At 36.5% G+C, this 23,806-nt stretch overlaps 1 protein-coding gene across 1 annotated transcript in view; it reads right to left on the bottom strand.

Moving 5' to 3' along the window:
• Window positions 1-23,806, bottom strand: part of LRBA (LPS-responsive vesicle trafficking, beach and anchor containing) — a 419,275-nt gene that overhangs the window by 327,958 nt on the left and 67,511 nt on the right. The window contains exons 18-27 of the mRNA XM_009890761.1: window positions 23,011-23,119; window positions 22,363-22,444; window positions 20,542-20,665; window positions 20,091-20,283; window positions 5,675-6,706; window positions 4,425-4,600; window positions 3,014-3,167; window positions 2,426-2,606; window positions 1,015-1,136; window positions 511-618 (exon numbers count right to left, since the gene is read on the bottom strand). Coding sequence (XP_009889063.1) covers window positions 511-618; window positions 1,015-1,136; window positions 2,426-2,606; window positions 3,014-3,167; window positions 4,425-4,600; window positions 5,675-6,706; window positions 20,091-20,283; window positions 20,542-20,665; window positions 22,363-22,444; window positions 23,011-23,119 — 2,281 coding nt within the window. The remainder of the gene's footprint in view (window positions 1-510; window positions 619-1,014; window positions 1,137-2,425; window positions 2,607-3,013; window positions 3,168-4,424; window positions 4,601-5,674; window positions 6,707-20,090; window positions 20,284-20,541; window positions 20,666-22,362; window positions 22,445-23,010; window positions 23,120-23,806) is intronic.

Here is a 23,806-nt window from a genome sequence, read left to right on the forward strand (position 1 = left end):
CAAAGATATTTTTAGTCAATTCAAGACTAAAAAACATATGCATATTTACAGCACGTGCACACAAATTGGTTCCTCTGAGGGGAACCAAAGGAATTAGAGATGACCTCTAATTTCTAATTAGCTAGAAAGATACTCATTTTTCAAAAAGTATACACAAATGTCTTTATGATACATAGTATACATAAATAGTTTGTCTACGTACAGCATGTGAAAGCACATAGTTGTACTAAAACACAACATATTTAATATACAATAGGCAGAATTTCAAAGAATCCATTCTTAGGAACACACCAAAGAGCCTGATCAGCAGCCAGCGATTTTCACCTCTCCCTGTTTCCAATCCCAAACACTACAACAGCTGCAGAGTATTAAGAGTTATTTTTTACTGTGAGCAGTATTCAGTTTTTGTAAATTCAATTTAGCCAAACTGCGTAACACATTACAAGTATTCAGCGCACAGATATATGCAGAAACCCAGCTACAAAACCACCAACATTATTTGTAACTTACTATATCTCTGAACACTACTGCTCGAAGTCGATTAATATCCATATCCTGCAGAAGTCTGTCATGGTCTCGTATTGGAGAAATGCCACCAGTCACAATGTCCACTGGACTCTATTTAAAAAAAAAAAAAAGCACTTTTTTTAAAAAAAAAATGCACTTGTTTCAGATTCTGTTTTTAAAAGCATTCTGCCAAGAATCATTAAGTGTGTACAATCACTCACTGTACATCATATTGTCATAACTAGAGCACAAATGTCAGATATGCATTGGATCTTTAAAGGAAAAAAAAATCTGGCAAATTCTCGTGACAGATTTATTTCACTGTGGAAGGTTAAATATGTAAATTTTAAATTCATATCTTGGAAAAATTACTTCAGGATTTCCAGTGTTTATGCTCTTCAGCTCTTTTAAAGTATCAGTGGTGCAGGTATAAATTTAAAAACTTATCCCTCTGTACAGAGTAATAATTACTGACTTCTGTGTTCCTGAATGTGGTCTGATACTCACCTTTGCTGCAGACTTTCCTGTTAAGCCCTGCACTATTTTTTGGTTCTTCCCAATGTCTCCAATAGGCTTCATCTGTGCATGCTGCTGACACTCCAAGCAATTTCTTACTGCTACCGCGCATACTTGAAGGGAAAAGAAATGTTAAGAATTACTGCAGGAAACAGTATTGTTTACATCCCTTACAGAAATGTATAATGCATTTCTGTTTATCATTTAAGCTAAAAAGTTTAAGCACATCAGTAAAATGATATTTTGCTTCCATAAATTTTAAAAAGCAAAACAATGCTCACAATTCTTTAATAAAGTATAACTAATAATTAACACTAAACTATTAGAACATGTATGCTATATCTAATGGACACTTCAAAGTGAGTAAGTTAGCATCCCTCATTGAAATTCTACCATGCATACAACCATGGGGTGGGGAGGGTGAAGACAGCTAAATTTCGAAGACTAGCAAGGAAGAAAGACAAGTGATACACTAGTGAAACAAATGACAATGTTTGCTTCACAATGCTCTGTTACTCTTGGACCAAATGTTCTGAAGTTACACGATTTATTTTTGTAGCTTCACAATTGTACCTGTTTCATCTAATATTATTTTCAAAGGAAAAAAGAACTACCCCACCTCTATACCTGTTTGCATCCCATAAATCTTGTTCTACCTGCACAAAGTTTTAATTGCCTAGAAAGGGAGAGGAAGGCTAGTTACTGTTGAGGCTCTGAGCTGCTCTGGCACTCATGCAAATTAAACTTTTCATTACAAAGTCTTGCAGCATGCAACTAGCATGAATATTCTCCTCCTACATTAAACTGAACCCAGTTATGATCTGGTATGTTCTCATTTCCAGAACAGTCATTACTCTTTTAGGTAAAGACCACTTTCTTTCAATACTGTTTGATTCAAACATACTATAATACTGGATACCACTACTGCCCAATTTGAACCCTACTCTTGAGAAATTTACATCTCTAGTTTTCACCATACCTTCATCTACTAACCTTAAGATTTAAATGTCTTTTCTACATATTTTAAAGGCTCATGTTTTTGTATATAGTATAAGATTTCTTTTTCTTAGAGCTGCTATATTCTCAGCCGTGACTATTTGGGGAACTTTGGCAAAAGAAGTATCTTCATGGATAAAATTAACACATGCATCCACAACAGTAAGGCTACCAAACTTAATCATTTATTTTATTTAAACTTCTTAATGAGGAAAAGAACCCCATATATATGCATTGCAGAGTACAGTAATAATAAAACAGTAAAAGATCCCAATGCTTCTTTGACTACATTTAATCTTGATTTAACAAAAAAATAAAAAGGACAGGAAAAGACCAAAAGCTAACAATTGCTAACTATTTAATAGCAGCAAGCTCCTATGCTCATTAAGTGGTTTTATTTGCTTACCCAGACGAAGACATTGTCGCAGAATTCCTCCAGATGACATATTTTTCTCAGACTCAATTTCAGTGAAACCAAGAGAGCTTGCAAAAATTAGCACATCCACAAGGTTGATTAATCTCTGGAGAAACGTTAAAGATACTTCTACAGAAAGTCCTTGAGTTGCCTCAATATTCTCCAATTCATGCTACACAGAAAAATTGAAAGCAACGTTTACTTCTTCACAAAGGTGATATTCCTACAACTTAAATTAAGAAAAATGTATGCTGGAAGTCCATTTTCAGTCACATTCAAAAGTAGTAATTAGTCATATTCTACGAACTATCATTAGTAGTGGGATTTAATCCCATTCCAGACCACTGTGGGACAATGAAGCTAGGCAACTTCTTTTTATGTCTTCACGCAAAGAGGGCAGGCACCCAATTTATCTTAGGGAAAGCATGGAGGGAACAAAGGGAGCAAAGTGATGTTTGTGGAAATATCCCATATGTATTCCTGTTTCCCAAAAGGACAGATATAATACTTAATACACTGCATAAAGAAAGGCATCCTACCACAAGAGATAAATTTTCAAATAAAAATGAAATTTCTTACAGTAGCGGATGTGGCAGCAGAAAGCAATGGCAATATACCACCACATGCCATGATCATGTTGTCCATCACTTGAGAGATGAGGTGAATTGTGTTGTGCACAAATATGACATTGTCACTGCTATTCACAAAGTCCATCACAGTTTTTGTAGAATGGCTGTTAAAAAAAACCCATGAAGAATACAGCTTTATTTTTGTGGTATTTCAGCATATTTATGCTTTCATAAAACTAAAACCAGACAGTTAGCAGTGAGGCAGCAAATATCACATGACCGTAAGGGTCAATTGATGTACCTTAATCTAAATCTAAAGCAACCTTTCCTTTCTGTTCTTAAACCTCTCCAAATCATAGCTTGCTAAAAACATCAAGATGTGTGTTAATCATCATGCATATAAAGATACATTATAGGCTGGTCTATGATTACTTGCTATAGCAAAAGTCAATGTATCAGGCTTTCTTGTATTAGAAAGTTTCCTGGAAGCGTGGACTAGATTTGAACTTAAATCTTTGGAAAAATAAAGCAAATATTAAGGGCTTCTCAGAGAAATTAAAAATCAACAAAACATAAAATCTTAAATCCTGTTAAACATGGAAATAGTTCAAAACAGAATCTAAACTAAAAATATATTTTAGCTCTATCTGATGATGTCCTGAGAGGTTAATTTAACCACATCCTAAAAATTATAGTCAGACAAAAATTCACGTCAGTTTAAATTGTTTTAATCACTTAAATACTCTATTTCTTCATCCTTACATTGCTTTTTATTGGGTCAGTACAGCTATATAGTTCAATTTAAATTTGACATTCACTACTACAAGCTAATAACAGACACCACTCTTATTTATTGAACCTTAACATTAAAATGCAGAATTACCACTGTTTTCAAAGTTTCCTTTTTTTACTAAATTCATCTTGGTGATTACATTCCAGATCCCTGTAACAAGTTAATTATTAAATGCATAGAACACCTCCGTGTTCACAGAACCTTATCAAAGCAGCAACATAGTGTGTGTAAATGCAGAAGTAATAAATACTACTTGGGATAGAATTATTTTTTTTAGTCTATATTTAGTAAAAGATGCAGGCCCTTACATACATAGCAACGTGAAAATCGTGATCCAATAAAAATCAACAGCAAGGTGGCCGTTGACTTAAATGTAGCCAGGATTTCACTCAAAATGTTCATGCAGACCCTCAACCAATATATATTTATGTCTGTAAAGAGTCTTAATAAAAAATAATCTGAGACTATTTGGGTATAGGTCACAAAGTAAGGCTACTGAATGAGTAAAATACCAGATGTGCAAAATCCGAAGTCAACGAGTGACTCTGATGCAGTTTCAAAAAAATCTCAAGTTAATTATAATTGAAATGCCAGTCTAGATAATTCCATATAAAGCATAGAAACTTACCTTCTCCACATTTGTATATCTGTTTCTATGGAAAAGAGTAAGTCTGTGAGCAAGCGCTGATGCATCAGTGACCACTTAAACTCAGGAATACGGAACACAGTTGACCTAGAGTCTCTTCTCTGCCCATCCGATGTACCAGCTAGCTCTTGTCCTGAAGAACCTTGCTGCCTTGTGGTCTGAACACAGTTTGCAGACAGAAAAAAACCCAACCCACACTGTCATTATTAGTTTCCATAGCATACACTGAAACGCATTGAATAGACTTGAGATTTTAGATTAGACTGTGTACATGGTTACAAATAAAGCTAAAACTACTACAGAAATGCTATGTGCTGGATATACCAAACCTACAAACTAGTCTACATCTGCACTACCACACCTGTCAGTTTAGGCATACACAAGCAGCAACCCAACCTTACCACAGGGGGAGTATATGTTGCTGTAGACAGTGGTTTTCCTCCTTTAAGGAAGAATGGTGCAGAATGAAGAGCATCCATTAGCAGGTATCTCTGCAGAAGGGAAGTACTCAGATACATGACTATTTAACCATGAAAAGCTGAGTTAGAAACTAAAAACTAGAGGGGTGGAGCAGAGCAGTGTGCACAGAGGCCCAGTTTTAAATTACACTTGCACAAAAAAAGGTAGGCTGACATGATGGAGTGACAATCCTATCAAATTTTATAGTTTCAAACAGACATACATACATACATACATATATATATATAACGTCCTGCAGAGTACGCAGCATAAAAAATATTTTCACAAGTTCCATCAGGATATGAAAAAAAACTTAGGGCTGTTTTTTTTCTGCACAAGCAATGTTTGATTCACAATAATTATGAGTTGTGATTATAAGGGACCAGACTGAAAAGAGTAAAAGCAAGGTTGAGTAAAGAAGCAGAAGAAATTCTAGATAAAATACTCTAAGAATACAGAGGTGTTTCTTTCAATCCTTCCAAATTAAGAAGTAGTAACACAAACAAAGTGTCCATCTAGCCAAATACTCAGTCTCCATCAGCATCCATAGATGGATGTAGAAAGAATAAAATCTTAGACACTTCTCAGTACACAAATTAGTAAGAATTATGGCTATTTTAATGAAGGGGTGAAAGTATTCTTCAGGTAACTCACAAAATCCACACACATTAAAATCCCCAAAATGCCTATGGGCACACATTTTCAAAAATCCCATAAAACAAGAACTTTCTTTTATTTTTAAGGTAGACAGATGAAGAACAGGTAGAATTTACCTCAGGTATGGATCTGGGGGGCAGAGGTGCTTCTAGACACGTGTTAGCTTTCAGTTCCAGTTTTTCTGTATCTGATGCCACACTAGAAACATCAAGTTTGGCGATTCTTTTATCAGAGGCTCCAGCAGGCTCTGACACATGTGCATTTGTATTATCTTTAGCTGTTTTGGTTTCACTAGAAAGAATCTTTTCCTCCTCCAGCTTCTTTTTTCCTTCTGAGTCCAGTTGAGTTGCTCCTTCTTGAACTGCAGAACTCTCTGTTTCCGGTAAAGTCAGTTCTTGTTTTTTCCCATCCAAACTTTCAGTACCTTCAGATTTTAAATGCACAGATTCAGGTTGCTTCTCTATTGCTTCTTCCTGCTTTGTCACTTCACTTTCATTAGAGCTACGTTCCTCGTTTGTTTCTGCAAACTCTTCTGAAGGTAAAGGCATACTACTTTCCTCTTTCAAATCAACGAAGTCATCTTCATCTTCCACCTCTACTGTTGATTTTTCCAGTCTTTCTGGGCTTTCAGGAGTTTCTCCTTCCACAGTAGACTGCATTGCTAAAGAAGCAGCAGTGACTGCTACTGTTTCTTCCACAAGCTCGTCAGCTTTGCTCAGAGAATCTTCAATTGCTTCAGCTATCCCAGTAGTAATTTCTGAAACACTGGGCTTTATTGCTTCTGGTTCTGGAGAAAATTCCACATGAGACACTGCTTTTAAATCCTGCGTAGTAATCTCCCTGTCTTCCCTCTCTAACTCCTCCCTATGATTAGATACTGAATGAGTTTGTTGGTCACCATCTGATGAGGTATTTGTCTCTTTTTTTTCAGTGCTGCTCTCCAGACCATCATCAATAATGTGGGAAGGAGAAGCAGCATCTTCTTTTAACTCCAAGTATTGTTGCTTTCCCTTGGTTTCAGCTTCTTTGCTAACTCCAGAGATTGTTCTAATTGGAGTTGAAGAACGTATTCCACTCCCTTCACCTCCTTTCCCTTGGTACTCCCTGTACATTTGAGAAAGACTCTCTTTGTGCATTTCAAAAGTTACCTAAAAGAACAGAATTGAAAGTACATTAAAAATTATATATGAATGAATTTTTTCTCTGAAAAAAAAAAAACGCACCCACGAATCACTGCTCAAATCACAAAGTTATACTACAAAATTAATACTGTCCTCATGATAAAAAGTAATTTCACTTTGGAGATCACTTCAACTGACAGCATGTTTTTTCTTAAGTGTACCTGTTATTCGTGGCCAAATGAAAAAAAAAAGTGACACCAGAGTCAAAAAAAATCCTAGACTGATCCTAAGGACAGGAAATTAAATGTTTACTAGAAGTACTCAGAGTTTTAAAGACTACTTATAGTAAAATAAGTGAAAACATTTAAAGTTTAATATCTATAGTTAACACCTGCGTTATTTCCAAGGCTAATTACAGTCACCTGTAACCAGAGCTATCTGTGCTACTTGCATTCAGGTAATTGTATAGGATGCAGATGAAAATGCAACAGCATCACATCCACACAATTACTAAATTTGAGACAGGCTGACAATCTTTTGTAAGGAGGGGACACTGTGACAAGTAGTGGGGGCACTTACTATAGCTGAGCTTTCACATAACTTTAGCAGCTTGAGTATGCTCAACTCAAAGACGAATAACCTTTTGAGAAGTTCACATTGAAAAACCACAACGCCACAAAGCCAGAGCAGAGAGAAGCATGTAACAAAGCCAAAATCGTGGGGACCTCCAAATGATACTTAAAATTGTCCAGAGGACTTTTCCTCTGGTGAATGCTATTCACCTAGTCTAAAAGGCACATGAGAACAGCTACACAACCTGATTAAAGTGAGACAACCTTCCTATGGATGCGCTGAAAAATATTATTATTGCTTTTAGGTATATAAAAAAAATTCCAGATAAAAAATTTCTTTATATAAATACTGATAAAACTAATTTGCCCAAATAAATAGCTGTGTGTTGAAAGAAAATCTCACTAGACTAACTGAAGTTTTTATTACACTGTCATTCAATTTAGTTTATCCATACCTTTTTATTTAGGATTTAGATTTATTTTCTACAACAGAAGTGTTTAGCTATCTGTAAGCTTAGTTCTCAAAATTTTCCCAACTTATAAGCTGCAGCTGAGGGTTTTATTTTTTTAAACCATTTTCTTTATCATAAGCATTTCCCATAGACAAAGCAGAGCAGTACATTTTACTAAATACATGAATGCACATTTTCTAATTGTCTTACATACTAAACTCATTCATTTGGATCTCATCTAAAAATTCCATGTACATGGTATTCAAAGGGACAATTAGTAGGAATATTTTCGCTTAAGACAACACATGTAAGTCAAAAACTAGCTTGACAGGTTAAAAAGATACTAGAAATTATAGTTTACAAGTCAGAGAGGAACCAAGAAAGAACAAAGGTAAAAAGCTATATTCTTGGCAGGTTGTGTTGGCAACATTACCTTTTTAACATACTATTTTCTCCATCAATCAAATATAAACTAAAGTACTGTAGGAGAAGTGTACTATTCTAACACATGACCTGAAGCATGTTATTTGTTCAAGGTGATTTAATTGAAACTTAAGTCTCTAGCAACAGAACTGGGATATCTTCCTCCTCTTGTTTATAAAAAAAAAAGTCTTCCTGTACTAGTTTTAAATCAGTTATGTACAAACAAAAATGTGCGAATGATTACAAATGACTAAAAGCTCATCCATCTGTCACAATGGATCTATAAAATATTTGATTACAGGGTATTCCTAAACAGAGCATGCAGGGGGGCATTATTATTTCAGAAATACCTCCTTCCTGAACTGTACCATAGTTAGGATGTCAAAAGCAACCCAAAACAGATCATGCTAATAAGCTCTCCCTTGCACTTTTGTTTTCCAAAACATGAATAGACAAAGCTGCCACTTTTGGTCAAATCATTACTTTTCTGAAGAAACCTTGAAAACTTGAGCTTATCTCCAGCTAGTTTTCCCTCTTCTCTCTCTCCCTGCTGCTTCACCCATTTCCAAGTTTTATGCCAACAAATACTAAAGAGACATTCAACAAATAAAAACACTGCTGGTTTATTTCAGCAAAACTTATGTACTTCCCAGAAAGCACACTGACCCACAATATGTATACGCGTTACCTACGCAATACAAGTATAGCTGTAACAAACCTGTGATAACATAGCTACCTTTACTCATTTCTATCTTCAATATCAGACTTGTTATTGCAACGTTCATTTTGAAAAATATATGGGAGAAATTACTCCTCAGAAGTATTTGCAAGCTTTAGCTACACTGCATACTTACTTTTTTAACACAATTAAGCTACATCCAGGTATGAGACCTGGATTCTAGTCCGGTTATGCACTGCTTCCAAAACTGTTGAACAAATCTCAGTCAAAATCTTATTTTGCTAGTTACCTTAAACCAAGGCAAAGCCAGATAAAGATGAGAATGGTACTTTTTTTTTTCCCCCCTCCTGCTTTTTTATTTTTGCGGAAAGGGGCAAATGAGGGAGACATGTATGTCAAATTCTATTACTGCTGCTGCCATCTCTCCTCAGTACAAATGGGGATAGGCACAATGACACTAAGATGATCGCAAGACAGCGGCTGGAGGGACCTGTTACAAAACATTATTTTCTTCAGTGCTTAAACTTGAGTGCAATGGAGAGCAGTAGGCAACTCACAGAATATGTTCAAGAGCAGCAACAATTCAATCTTAATGGAAGGAATCACAGAGATGCTTTGCAGGCCTGGCAGGTACTAAATCCACCCTGCAAAAAGAGCGCATCCACAGTGTTGCAAAAGTTTCATCAAGCATCACTTGATGCTTACACTGGTCCTCACAAAACCCAACAAGCTTTAACAGCAATATAAAATTAAGTTCTGTCAGCCCTATCTATGTAAGTGATTTGATAGATTACCAACTTGGTTAAAGTAAATTGCAAGCACCAAGGAATGTAACTTTAAATGCCTTCTAAAAGCATATAATCAGTTCCATTACCGCTGTTTTCCCCTAGCACTTCAAGGAACCACTAAGGTTAAGGCCAGAAAGTAACACCAGATCACCTAGCCCACACCTTGATCTTAACCCACTTTCCTACACATTCAGCCTAGTAACATGAATTAGATGACAGCATACAGAAAGTTGAGCAGCCTTGGTTTTAGAAATCAAGAGATGAAGTCTCCCCTGAATCATTTGTTCCAAATCTGCTTTACCATCTTAGACCAAAAAAAAAAAAAAAGTATTCTTCATTTTGAAAGTCTAGCTTCAATTTCAAGTCACTAATTATGTCTGCATTTCTCAGTTCCTCAATGCGGAAGAAATACCATGTTTTCAAGTTTCTTTTTTCTTTAACATACTACAACAATGCTTTTAAAAGCTCGAAAGTTGGAGAAGTAACAGGACCATCTAAAAAGAATGAGATTTCATTCTGAAGGACTAGAATCCTTCCTGCGACCACTCCTTTTGCAACCTTTCCAGCACTTCAAAAAGTCTTTAATAGTGTGAAGATCCATATTTTCATGCATCATTCCGGTGTAAGTCTCATTAAACTCATATTCAGGAGTAAAAGCAACCTACTTTATGGCTTCTCATTTTCCAGTTCACAACCACATTCTACAGTGCTAGCAACCACTTTTGGAGAAATGGTCAGTTAGTTTTATCTCAGTTTGTATAACCTGTGATGTACTCTTTTTCTGTAACACTGCCTTTTTTCTACTGTACTACCAAGACAATCCCCTTTACAAAAGCAGCTTCAGATTTTCTCTTACCAACCAAATTTATCATCTTGTTAACAGCATTACATCTACCTCGCTTGAAAACCAGGGAAAAACTACTCTCTGTAAGTCCAGGGTTACAAGCTTGCTTATACTCTCCTCCCTCCCCTCAGGATCCTGAACTCCACCACCTCACGGTCACTGCAGCCAAGGCCTTCACATTCCCAACAAGCCCTGTGGTGATGGTGAGTATGAGGGGGTCATGGACTAATCTTGTGACTCAGGTGGCATGTCTTAAATTGTTTTGGAAGCAGTTGACCACATAGTTGAAGAAAGTTCTGTGAATGTGGGGCAGTGCCTTCTCCTATACTAACTTCCAGAAGTTTCGAGAAGACAAAATGTCATCCCTCGTTCATGACGAGGGAGGGGGCAAGACAAACACCTGAAACCCCGGGGTACCTCAGACTCAGTTTCAGAAGTTTCCAGAAGAAGAGCTGCACACGCCCAACAATGTCACCCCCACAAGGGGAGAAGTCAAGTATCGAACTCTATAACAGGGGGGAGGGACCCAAGTCTGTGGGTCCCCACCACAAACGAAAGCTGAGACCGGACCTGCGAGACATTGCTGGATCCAAGGGTGGTGATTTCTCTCTCTCTCTCTTTCTCTTCTTCCCCTTTTCCTCTATAAATCTTTCTCTTCTGATATACATAGTTATATGTTGTAAAATTTGACCAGTTAGCTTGTGAAGTCAGACGCCACAAAGTGGGAATACTGTGGTAAGATTAGGGCGGGCGATTTTCCCTTCCCCCCACTTTCCCTGTCGGTGAATCAACTGGCACAGCTGGCAACAATAGCTAGGGTTTTCCCCACACATACGCCTAACTATAGCAGTGTGTACGCTCAATAAACACTCTAATTCCTCATTTGGTGTTGTTTCACCTTAAGTTACTCCAAAGGGATCTCGTGTCGCTACCCAGGGTAGCCTGTCTGACCGTGTGGTGACAGAGCGTCCAGCAAAACACCTCTCCTCTTTAGCTCTTCTGTCACTGGGAGGACGAAGAAGTTGTCAATCAACTCAAGAAACCTCCCGGATTGCTTCTGTCCTGTGTTGTCCCTCCAGCCCCGTGAGGGCCAGGGTCTGCAAAGACGAGGCTGCTCCTGTCTGTCTGTAGAGGACCTCATCTGCTTGTTCTTCATGGTCAGGTTCTGTAGCAGTCACCCACTATAATGTCACCTTTACCTGTCCTCTCTTTAATCCTAATCCATAAACCCTCCGATGGGTCCTTACTCATCCCCAGGTACAGCTCCATCCACTCCAACTGCTCTCTCACATAAAGGGCAACTCCTCTTCCCACTCTGTACTTCCTAAAGGGCTGGTATCCCTTCATTATATCACTCTAGCACGGGAACCATCCCACCACATATCCATGATCCTAACATGATCGTTATGTGTACATCATACTTCATATTACATTACTGAAAGCTCCAAATTTTCTGGCCCCTCATTACAATGCCACTGCCTTGTTAATAAACATGCCATAGCCAAGATTTCAGTTATTCTTAACATCTTAAGTTCTTATTTCCTTGCCAACAATGGAATCCCCCTGCCTCCAAGCTCTTTCCTTCACACCGCAACTTCTTGTTTAATTTTAAAAGACACTTAAAATTTCAGTGCTGGAAGAAAAGTTCATCTAGATGTAAGACTCCCTATTTTTTTTTAATCCAAACAATGTCAAATCCAAATTTTACCTATAAACTAGCCAATGTTTCAGCAAAGCCCCCAAGTACGTATTGCTAATAAGTACTGATCTTATTCATTCACTATTCAAAATCTTCCCATGCTACTTTCTCTCTTTTGTCTCTTAAGTGCACGCTTCACTTTTCCTAATAACCTACATGTGCTACCTTGAAGTCAGAAAGGCACCATAGGTATTTGTATTAATTTTGAATGTTAACATGTAAATCATGAATTAGAAATGAAGCAGGTTTGTTTTTCCAACTAAGACTGTTGAAAGTATGAGTTCTACTGACTATAGGCTTTTGCAACAAGTTGGTCTTTGCCCAGCTACAGTCAACAGTTGAAAATACAATGTATGGTACAGGGATGCAATAAAATTTCACAGACAGTCTCATCTGAAACAGGGAATAGACAACGGTTTGGAAGCCATTACAGAGCAAAACTCTGGAAACCAGACTGTGCTCTTCAGGACTGTTAATCACTACTACGACTACTACTACAAAAAAAAAAAAAAAAAAAGAGTGGCAAGAGAGTCAATACAGACAACTTCTATGTACAGATAGGCAATGTAAACTTATGGGCAAATAAACCCAAACACAGTCTGATGAGACTCTACATTGATTATTTAAGAACAATGCAAGAAACTGCAAGAAGGGACACGCTGATAAAGAAAATTAGACAGTACAGAACTCCAGGAGAACATCACTCACAAAAAAACCCAAAATCCACTTAAAAAGGATAGCAATTTCTACTTCCACCATAAACATCAGAAAGAATTCATGTCGCTTAACATTCCAATTAAAATAGAAATGCACAAAATAACGCAGACTACCTAAACCAGTATTTTTCAAACAAGCATTTCGAGTTTGGGGTTTTCTTATTTATATAAAAAAGAAAACTAATTTAAGAAATACTGCTTTGTAAAATCCAACTTTTCAACAAGCCCGTATAAACAGTTCTGCTCACTATATTAGTTTGTAATTTGGTTTGACAGGAAACCAAGAAATAGTGGTACTATGATGGAGGCAATGGACAATTCTTCCCCAACACTTCTGTAGCATGACATGGCATTTATGAAGCGCACAAGTTCACAAAGCGAAACAATAGACCCTACAAAGAAAACACCTAAGGTTGACAAAAGCAGTATCAACAAAAATGCAAAATGAAGTAGAAATTATGATTACTAAATACAAGTAGACAGAAATAGTATATAAGGGTACTAAAGATTAAACATTAGGATCTGCAAGCATGCAACAATTTACAAGACAACTGTTAGCCTGAAGAACCTTAAATGTACTTAAGTCAAGTCATTTTTTATTTTCCTTAAGGCATTTGCAACTGTAAAGCTGATAATACAAAATTAATTACTAGAAATTGTTCTAAATTAGTGAGCTAAAAGGCCAATCATTAATCTTCACCATCATTTGATGGTTAATCCATAGCTGTTTGCAATGCTTGGAATGCATCTCTACGCACTACTAGTTAAAGACACTTGTGAGCTAATAACTGCAACATTTGGCTCTGCCATCAATTTTAACTTAATTTGACATCCAACATTTACTAATTGCCACGCAGAAAAATTAGCATACAGCAATGAAAAAGGTTAAGATGATTGACATTTGCACTAAAGAACATAGGGAAAATATTTTAACTATACGTTAAGATTTTGTCCTTTTTTTCATTATCAGGTGGGCAATTTTGTAGAGTGGAGAGAGGAAGGGAATGTCTGCCAGACAGGTCAGACAATTATATAGTACTGCTGTTTCCTTATAGAGTCTGCTCTGTGCAAACTAGCTCCTGTGCTGCTGACACCATCAATAAACTCTTCATAATTCCAGAAAGCGTTACAACTTTTTAAGTCTTAACAAGGACTTTATTGACTTGTTTTTCCACTTCTCCTCTAGCAACGTTAACTGTTCAAAAGTGGAAACTAATCTCCAAACAAAAACAGGTCTGTTTAGACAGGAGGCACCAATATCTGAAGATACCAAACCTAATTTTCAATTCAGTGAAGTGAAAGATACAAAAGGTACTGTGTGCACCATACACTGACTTACAGTCTGTAACCCACTGACCTGAAGAATCTCTGAAATAGAAAGCTAAGAAAAGCAAATTAACATATATTATGCAGGACATTACATATGAGAAGTTTCTAGAAGGAGTCTAAGTTTCCACCAAAGAAGCATTCACTTACACACAAGGAGGGGGGTTGAGGGGTGGGGGAATTAAAACCACTGTACCAAGACATTTTCATGTTCCTGCATCCTGCATTTTCATTTAAGTGGCAATACATTTGCCTTTTTTCTCCACAGCTTGAGAGAAAAAAAAATATGCATGCAAATGATTTCTGGAATAAGAAAGTAAGTACTAGTCAACATAATTCATAAAAGTCTTTGCTTATCTGAGCGATAATTTTATGTATGTTGGCAGCATTTTATTTTCAGATCGAGGTATAGCTTACTGTTACATCACCACACAATAATAAATTGAAACTGCATACCAGACATGTATTCGCTCATTTTCACTAATGCAACTATTGCTTTTAATTTGTTTAAATTGCAAGACACGAGCACATTATCCTTTCAAGGTATATATTTCCTCTCTATCTCAATCCCTGTCATCGTTCCTACAGTTCAGCAGACTGTCAAATTCTGCCTTGTGCACATTTGATATTTAGCTATGAACAAAAGCATGTTGTAACTACGTTTAGTGTTTATGACTCTCCATTGTCATAATACCCAGCTATAAGTGCACTTCTGTCTTTGGCCATCCTTTTCCAATGTCTCCATGTGTTGTTGGCGGTCCTGTAGCAGAGACTCCACATCCATAGTTTCAACTCATGGCCCAGAGACTGAATTCAGTCCCCACAGCCACAACCCGAACACAGGTAGCAGCACATATGGAGGAGGTTTGTCTCAAGCTCTGCAGCAACAGCAAAGGAGGCCACTAACAATTCTCGAGGCTGCAGACACAGGCCCCATCCTCCAATGATTTTTATACCAAGTTATAAAGATGAGAATCTATTCTCTTTCCAGGTCATCTTTGCTTAGAAAGACTATCTCATAGCCGTTTGCCTCTTTATGCATCAGTTCTTTCCACTGAAATGCTTCCCCATTTCTTCTTTTTGAGACCTCTGGAACTTCTCAACCAGTAGCAAATCTCTATTGCACTCTTCTTTTAAGGTTTCTGTGCGTCCTCTACCCAGCTGATCCTGTTCTTTCCCGCTTCATAAATTCTCAGTTTACCTTGTTCACTCTATTCCTATCCCCCATTCCACACTTTTCTTTCAGTTTGAATTAGTAAAATTTTAGCATCCTGCAGCTTTATTCATGACATTCCACTCACTCAAACTGAGTGAATAATGAGCTGGAGGAGCTCCCCATTAACCATACATGCTGCATGCTGCCAAAGAGTCCATCAGTGGCACAAGATCCCTCCTCCCAACTATTCTGCCTACTGAATAATGAAAATACTTTCTTCTCCTCAGAGGCACTGGTTAGGAAAAGCCTTCCCACACACCTACTACAAAAGAAGCTGTGACAAGAAAGCACCTAGAAAAGGTGAAGGATTGTGTCACAACCACACATCTTGGAGGGTACACAGCTTCAAAGGAGGCTGCACATTCTAGTCTCCAAGTTCCTTCTGCTCTCCATAAGTCAGGTGATGACCCTGAGAATCATTTCTATCTAGAATAAGCAAAAAATTTTTATAAGCAACTATTTATACCATAAGAATGAACCCCATATTTAAGCATTTCAAGTGTGTTACTTAATTTGCATCTCCCACAGCTTTGCTTCATTGATACATTTGGCACTGCAGCGCAGTAGCACAATGACCCTCTTGGCTAGTTACAGGGCAATGCAGACACACTCTTCAGAAGACTGAAGAACATCTGAAGCCTTCAAAATGCCCTAGAGCTAAAAATGCCTGCACATACCACTGTGGGAGACCCTATCTTCTTCAAGATAGGGAGAAAAAAATGGAGACAAACCCATCCTCAATAACTCATGAATGCCAATGGGACTTGAACTCAAGAGATCCTGATGGCCTGTTATTTTCTAAAACTAATGAGCTATGTTCACTTCTCTGCAACTTAACTGCCATCATATATTCACTCCTCCACCACCTAGTCTTTGCGGTTTTTGCCAGTTTTCTGTCATCTGAGAGTGGTGAAAATCAGGCAAACATAATGCATGTAAATGCTGTGCACAAATTTGGTTTTCTTCTCCTGTATTGAATAAGTAGGGCCCATTCAGATCAGCGAATAAAACTTTTCCACTTATACAGCAATAAAACTGTAGCTTATACATATTAATATTTCTGAGTCTTTCCCAGTAAAATTTCTTGAGCTACCAGGAAAAAAATAAAATAAAATAAAATGGGAATTTACCTAAATATCTTCTCTTTAACCAAATCACATGGTAACATGAAGCAGCTTTTAAGTAGTAAAATGTATTTCAGAGTCTGAAATAAGCAAATGTTAGTTATTCCCAGTAGTTTAAACGTTCAGATAATTTAAGAGTGTATTATACTGTGTAAATCATTATATTCTTTTAAAACTTGGGGAAGCTGAAAGGTCAAAAAGGCAAGTTGTCCACCATTCTTTACTTGTTTCCTATTATTAACCCCCAAATCATTGGTCCTTTTTACAAAGTACCATGGCTAGACAGATAAAATCTAAGGCCTAGGTGGCATGGTTACAATGTTTAAAAAACAGAAGTTCTTAGATGCTTTCATAAATTCAGCACTGGCCAGTTAGAACAAACTAGAGTTTTGATTTAATTTTTTCATTAACATTTTTATTGACCTATAAGCCACAGATTAAACACCTTTGTATACACCGTGTTAATATTTGGAAAACATCAGAAACTATAATATGGGAGTGAACAAAATACATGAGTAACACTGAGAAATTTGCTTTTAAAAAGGTTACACACACCTTCTAAATCCTGAGTGCAAGGAAACCAAGGCAGCGCAATTATGCTAGAAAAGCCGTTGCTGCTTATAAAACGTTGTGCAGCTGTTGGAGGAGAGGGTTACAGTGACAAACAGCTTCCCTGCTACAAAGGTGGCAGGAAATCTATCAAACTGGACAATAAAATTGCAATTGAGTTTCTTTGGCTTTTTATAGCAGCTGCATGTATCTTGATGTGTAGCTCTGCAAAACCTATCCAATTCTGTAACACTAGTCCTTTATATACTAGTTCTTTATCATAGAATGGTGTTATAAATTAGTGGCAAGAATGGCGCAAAGGGCTGTAAAAAGGAAAAATACGCAGTAACCCAATACAATTAGACGAAATAATAAAAAAAAAAAAAAATCACAAATTGGTTATTCTCTTAGCAATGTTAAGGAAATATTTTTGTTCCCATAATTCCCACATTACTTTGAAAGCCTGCTAGAAATCAAAAACGTCTGAGATGCACTTAGCATGGAACAATTTGCCCACTGAATTACATCTACACTATGTTACGTGTGAATCTATATGAATCTCGATATTGGGATAACTGGATACAAGAACATTCAAAATAAGTCAAATTAGAGGGATTAAAAATTCATTATCATTATATACTAATATCAGTTTACAAGGACATTTTCAAGTGATTAGTAAGGTTTTACCACAAAGAGCTTTTTTTGTGATTTATCCTAATTTATGCTTATGTAATTAAAAGATAGTTATGAAACATCATCTAGCTTTATATTACTAGCTGCATAAATTGCATGTATTATTCATAAAAAAAGTTTAAATGGCAAACGCATAATAAAGGTGAAAAAAATCAGTTTTAAAATCCTTGATTATTGTGTCATCATTCATATCACTACAGTCACATTAGTTTCTGGGTACTTTTGTTGTTTAATCGTTGTCGTTCAGGCTTCTGGAACTGGATAGTATTAGCACTAATGTCCAAGCAAAATGAACTCCTTTATGATTCCTTCAAAATTACACCACCACTCTGCTGCTAGCTCTGCCCACACTCACACACTTCTAACCTTGCCATTCATTGTTCAGCTTCTAAAGTCGATTGGAAGAACAAACAGTCCATACACATTGACCGGAAAGCCAACAAAGGTAGACTTGGGAAAACCGATACAGCAAGTTACTTCTACAACCAAGGATACCTCACTATGCCAGCATGACAGGAACCAAAATTAAGAATCACATAGTGAAACACGTCATTTTCTCATTCACTATGTTATTGCACAAAAACAGCCTTTTGGGGGGAACCAAACAAAAAAACCCACACAACACCCAAACCAACCATACCAACAAAAACAAACGAAAAAAACCCCCACAAAGTAACATTACCATTATCTGTACCACACTTTTTTTGGTATTTTCTAAAATCTTCTTTTTTTTTTTCTTCTTACCATTTGGCCGTGGCATCACAATAAAATCTTGGGTTTTCCTGTATGAACTCTAGACCATTGATTTGTCACATTAAGTCACTGAGGATAATGACCAAAAATCCATATAATCATTTTGACATAGAAACTGTTTAAATGAGAGTTCTGACATTACAAGATCTTACAAAAAGTGGCTAAGAATAGAAGTACAGCGTATAAGATAATGTGCTAGACAAGTTTTAAATTCAATAGACCAAAGCTCTATAACAGAGGTAGAAAGGTGGTCTTCCTTCACTTCCCTCTCCATCGTTCCCCAGGGACAGTCCCCCAGCAATTCCCAGCAGTCACAGAAATGCTTTAAATTATGCCAAATTCTATAAAAGCACATTAGGGATCTTTACTCCGGCTACAGCTTGCCATTGTACAGTCTACTCCACCCATGCCCTCTGCATCTTGAGGGGAAGAGAGCAAACAGTTTTTTTGAAAACTGCAGAGCCGACACAGAAGAATATTAAGGATATTTCAACAACTAAAATATGATCTCTGTGAGGGTTAAAATTTGGCCCTGGATTTTTTGCACCTGGATTACATTTAGCTAAGTGACTATTTAATAATATTATTTCACACTCGTTTATTATATAGATTTCTACATTTGTCTCCCCATAGCCCAATAATCCACCATCAAGCTATGAGTGCGGTAAATAAACAGAGCTGCAAAATAACAGTATTCTTGCTGTCTGCAGAGACTGACTTTTTTTTTTTTTTTTGATAAAAAATTCATACAAAATGAAGGACCTCAGAAATGCTAACAATTCCTTCGAATCCTAAAGTGATCTTTAGGATTCACAGATGTCATTTTCACACGGTTAAGTTGCACACATTTAGAAATGTATCATTTATAATTTAATTCATCTTAGGCAAACATTTCTGACAAACCAGAATACTTACAGAGGCACACACTGGCCTCACACTTTTGTCCAGAATAAGGCAGGGCAGTTGCCTTTATACTACTGTGCCTTGTTTGGAGATCCACTAATAACTTTTGATATGATTCTGGTTGTAACAACAACAAAAAAAATCAGACAGAAGAATAATGAAGGTAAATAGTCTCATTCATACTGCAAGGATTTGCATTCTTAACCTGTATTCCATGACAGCTTAACAGCTGAAGCATCTGTCTTAACTTTGATTTCTTTGCTCTTTACTGGTTTGTTTTACAGCCTTTTGATGTTACTAAAAGGTATTTTTGTTTAAAATAGATATGGTGCGCCACCTTGTGTCCCTGCCATTATGAAAAACCGAAACCAGCACTAAAATTTGTCAGAAATGCTCCTGAAATTTGATTATCTCATTTTTGAAAATATGTGCCATTTTCATTATAAACTAATACCACCACAATTTGAGCAAAAATAAAAAAAAGGTTTGTGTTCAAACAAAATTAACATTTAATTGTCAAATATTTGAACCGATATGCCCAGTAACACATATAAACACCAGGCTTAACTACGGACCTTCACTTTGAGACTATCTCACTGTATGATACAGCACTTTAAGGCTCTAAATCTAATTACACAGTGTAACAAAATTTCCTAACTATTTCAAACACTCACCTTTGAATGTGTGATTGACAGTGTATCCACCCAAACACGCCAGCCACCCCACTCATATTTGATTGCATGGTAGAGTAAAATTCGAAATATAGTATACACCATCTCGGTTATCTTCTGTTCCTCAGAAGTCTTCGGATTAAAACAGCAAAGGGAAAGCATCCACTCCTGCCAAACGGAGCACTGCAACAAACTCCTGCAAAACGCACACATGCTATTTAATCGAATTTCAAAACATATCTTAGAAATATACATCAGCTAAGTCATGAACTCAACATGCTTAAAATAATTGTTATGTGCAGTGCAAGCTTCTCTAATTTTACATATTGAAGACTATACTAGATAATAGAATTCTACTGAACAGCAGTGAAGCTGTATCTGCTTAATGAGTCTAATTTACTACCAGAACCTTTTACTTATTTTGTATACATGTGCCTATAGCAAGCTATCTTACCTCCTGTTTTCTCTGCTATTATTAAAAAGTTTAATCATATCTGAGAGAAAGGCTCGCCGAACGTCCAGAGTTTCTGGACACTGTGGAGAATTACGTAGCAGGATTGCAATAACCTTCAAAATCTCTGTAAAACAGTTCATGAGCAAAAAAATATTAGTACTAAGGACAGCATAAAATACAGGACATCTTCCAATATTGTTTGTACAAGAAAAGTGATGCTACATAAAACAGTTTTATACTGAGAAGCAGCACATCTCTGAGTAGAAGTTTTAACTAATAAAAATCCCTTCTTCCAAGAGTTCTCAAACCTGGTCACCATCATGTGGATTTGCAGGCCTACATAGCTGAAGAAAATGGAATCCAAGTTAAATTAATGTGAAATTTTTCTGAATTAGAAGGTTTAAGCAACACAAATGTTACTGCATGACAAATGACAAGCTATCAGAATCTGTCAGAACCTTTTTCTAAGGAAGTTCACATTATACAATGCATCCATTATAAAAATCAGGATATGAAGAAATGCATAGATTTTGCTCTACCTTAATATTACTGAATTTTCAAAGAATGCGAACAACTTCCAATTATACTTAATCATTTCTGTTATAAAAGAAGTTTGAGAAAGGGGACAAAACCTTCCTGATATAAAATTTAATTTCTTATGAGCACAATGTTTGCTATATTTTTAGGAGACAGTCAAAATTGTGGGTACATTCTACTTTTGGAAGCAGTGGGGCAGTCACTGTTCTTGTTACTTAAAAAAAAGTTAACTTTGTTAATAAATTAGAGTGCAACTTGGAACACGGTCACTGTGATAGTTTCAGTTCACGTTGTACAATTTATTTAAAACAATAAATTCTTTATTTAATAATATTAGCACTGACCTTAAAAAGGTACTCTAGAAGTCACTCTTCCTACTAGATCTAGATAATTCCAGGCTCATACTTCACACTACAAATAACTGTGTTAACCACAGCAGTGACTGCCAACTTCAAAAATCTTAAGAGAAAGTAACAGGAATCTCCTCACATCTCTTGCTTCATATAGATTTACCAGAAGGCAAATGACATACTGCAACCAGATTTCTTTCCTCTGTATCTGCTTTGCTTTCTTTTCTCTTCCCCCACTTCCCACATGAAGCAAACCCACAAGTATGACCTACATTTAATGACAAAGCAGCTATGAAAGTGAAAAATCTATTATTTCTCCAGAAAAAAAAAATGAACTCCCAAAGCTATCATAAGTCCATTGTATTATATACAGAGCACATTAATAATGCATATAATTCAGGAAAGGAGATCAGTATTTTCTCTTAGTTCAAAAGACACCTGAAATTTCATATCAAGGTATTTCCCATAAAGTCAGCTAACCAAAACAGTGAGCAGATACATTTCTCGTACTTTCCATCTCGCATTGTCATACGGAATGTAATTTAAGATAAAGGCTTTTCCCATATTTCAGGTAATTTAGACTGACATAACTAAATAATATAATCAGAATTTTGCTGGAACCTTAACATGTATTAAATCAAAGTACCCTGTGCATGCAAGTCTTGAAAAATCATTTCACAACACGACTGCACAGCCAAAAAGGGTGAGTTATGAACTAGATATACATTTAGACACATAAAACGTCTTTCAAAAAGCTATAAAGACATACTTCCTAACTAACTCTAACTAAATGCACATTATCTTTCCTTTTGTATGAAAAACAATGTAAAACAGATTGGAGTTAAGATTGGTGGATATAATTAATAAGCTTTCTCATTTTTTTTTAGAGCAGACTCTTCTTACGGTAGCACTTAGAAATGTGTATCATTCTTACGAGGATTTTGTATCTTCACTGTTGAATCTGGGTCAGGATGTTGTTTATGTATCACTTGAGTGCAAATCTGTTCAGTCAGAATCTAGCAAGAAAGAAAAAGATGCCATATCAATGTTCATAAAGACAGCTTACCAAAAAATAGTTGGATACAACCTTCATACAGCACCATCACTATTTCACCATGGTTCTAAAAATTACCAAAAAAAATCCACTTCTCTCTCTTGATAATTTTTTTCATCCTCTTCCTAAAATTTTACTCTAAACTATTTCTTTGCGCTTTCTCTTAAGCACACACTGTCATTTTAAATACACTGGAAGAGAAGCCTGAATCTAACCAAAACAATCATCATAAGGCAAGATCATTGCTATAATAAAATTCCACATAAATATGAGTGTCTGCTTGAGACATTCAGGTTACTCATTATCCAGAATTGTTCATAATGAGCATAACCAAGTTAAGGCCGGGGTGGGGAGGGGGGGGAACAACTCAAGTAGTGAGCTTGGGGTAAAAAAAAAAGCAGCACTCAGCTGCATCACGCTAAGGTTTAATGTCATCTGGAACATATCAGCACAAATATGTAAGCAATTTTCTAACAATGTCTTACAAGTAATTAGGAAGACTGGATCCTAACTACAGTATATTACTACCTCAAATAGGACATTGTACGTGGTCATGGTGATTAAGCTTGTCTGAAGCATCAGCCTTTCAGCCAACAAAGAGAACAATCCATGTCCAAGCATGACTTCAGCTTTTCTCCTAAAATAGTACAGAAAGATAAAATAAACTTATGTATTCAACTTGCTTTAGGGGAAAAAAAAAAGTTTAAAAATTGTGCCTTAAGAAATATGAAATCACCAGAAACATCTTTTCTTTTATGTTCCTTAAGTCTTTCACTTTTGGTTAAGGAAAAGGGCAAGGATTCAAATTCTGAAAAGACAAGTTATTCCCTGAAGATAGACAGAAGACAGCTAACTTTCTTCCATAAATGCGATCCACTCAGGCATGGGCCCAAAAAGCTGAAACACACCCTTAGGGATCGCTTGACGAACACTAGGGAAAGGTCATCTTTGTCCTCATTTCACTCCAAAATACAACCATGGACAGCGATCTCAATAGTTATCGACTTTTGTAGTCAACTTGAGACATATTAAATCTAGTTCTCAGTAATTAACACAGGGTTCAATCTCACCAGTCTAATTCTTGCTATGGATTTCAGTGGAATTATGGAAAAAGATCGCTTTAAAAAGCAGGCAGCCATACTGGAAGTAAGTATTAAATGAACTTGGTAAGGAAGTGATAAGGCCTGGACATCAGTTGCCGATAACAAGTAATTCCATCACATCAGAAATGTATTAATAACAAACAAATTGAAAGGTACTTGAACAATAGTAGCTTCTATTCAGTGAAGCATATGTAGTGATTAAGCTCCAATAGAGCTTTTTG

Source organism: Charadrius vociferus, unplaced genomic scaffold (assembly GCF_000708025.1).
Source record: "Charadrius vociferus isolate BGI_N301 unplaced genomic scaffold, ASM70802v2 scaffold178, whole genome shotgun sequence".
Taxonomy (NCBI): Eukaryota; Metazoa; Chordata; class Aves; order Charadriiformes; family Charadriidae; genus Charadrius; species Charadrius vociferus.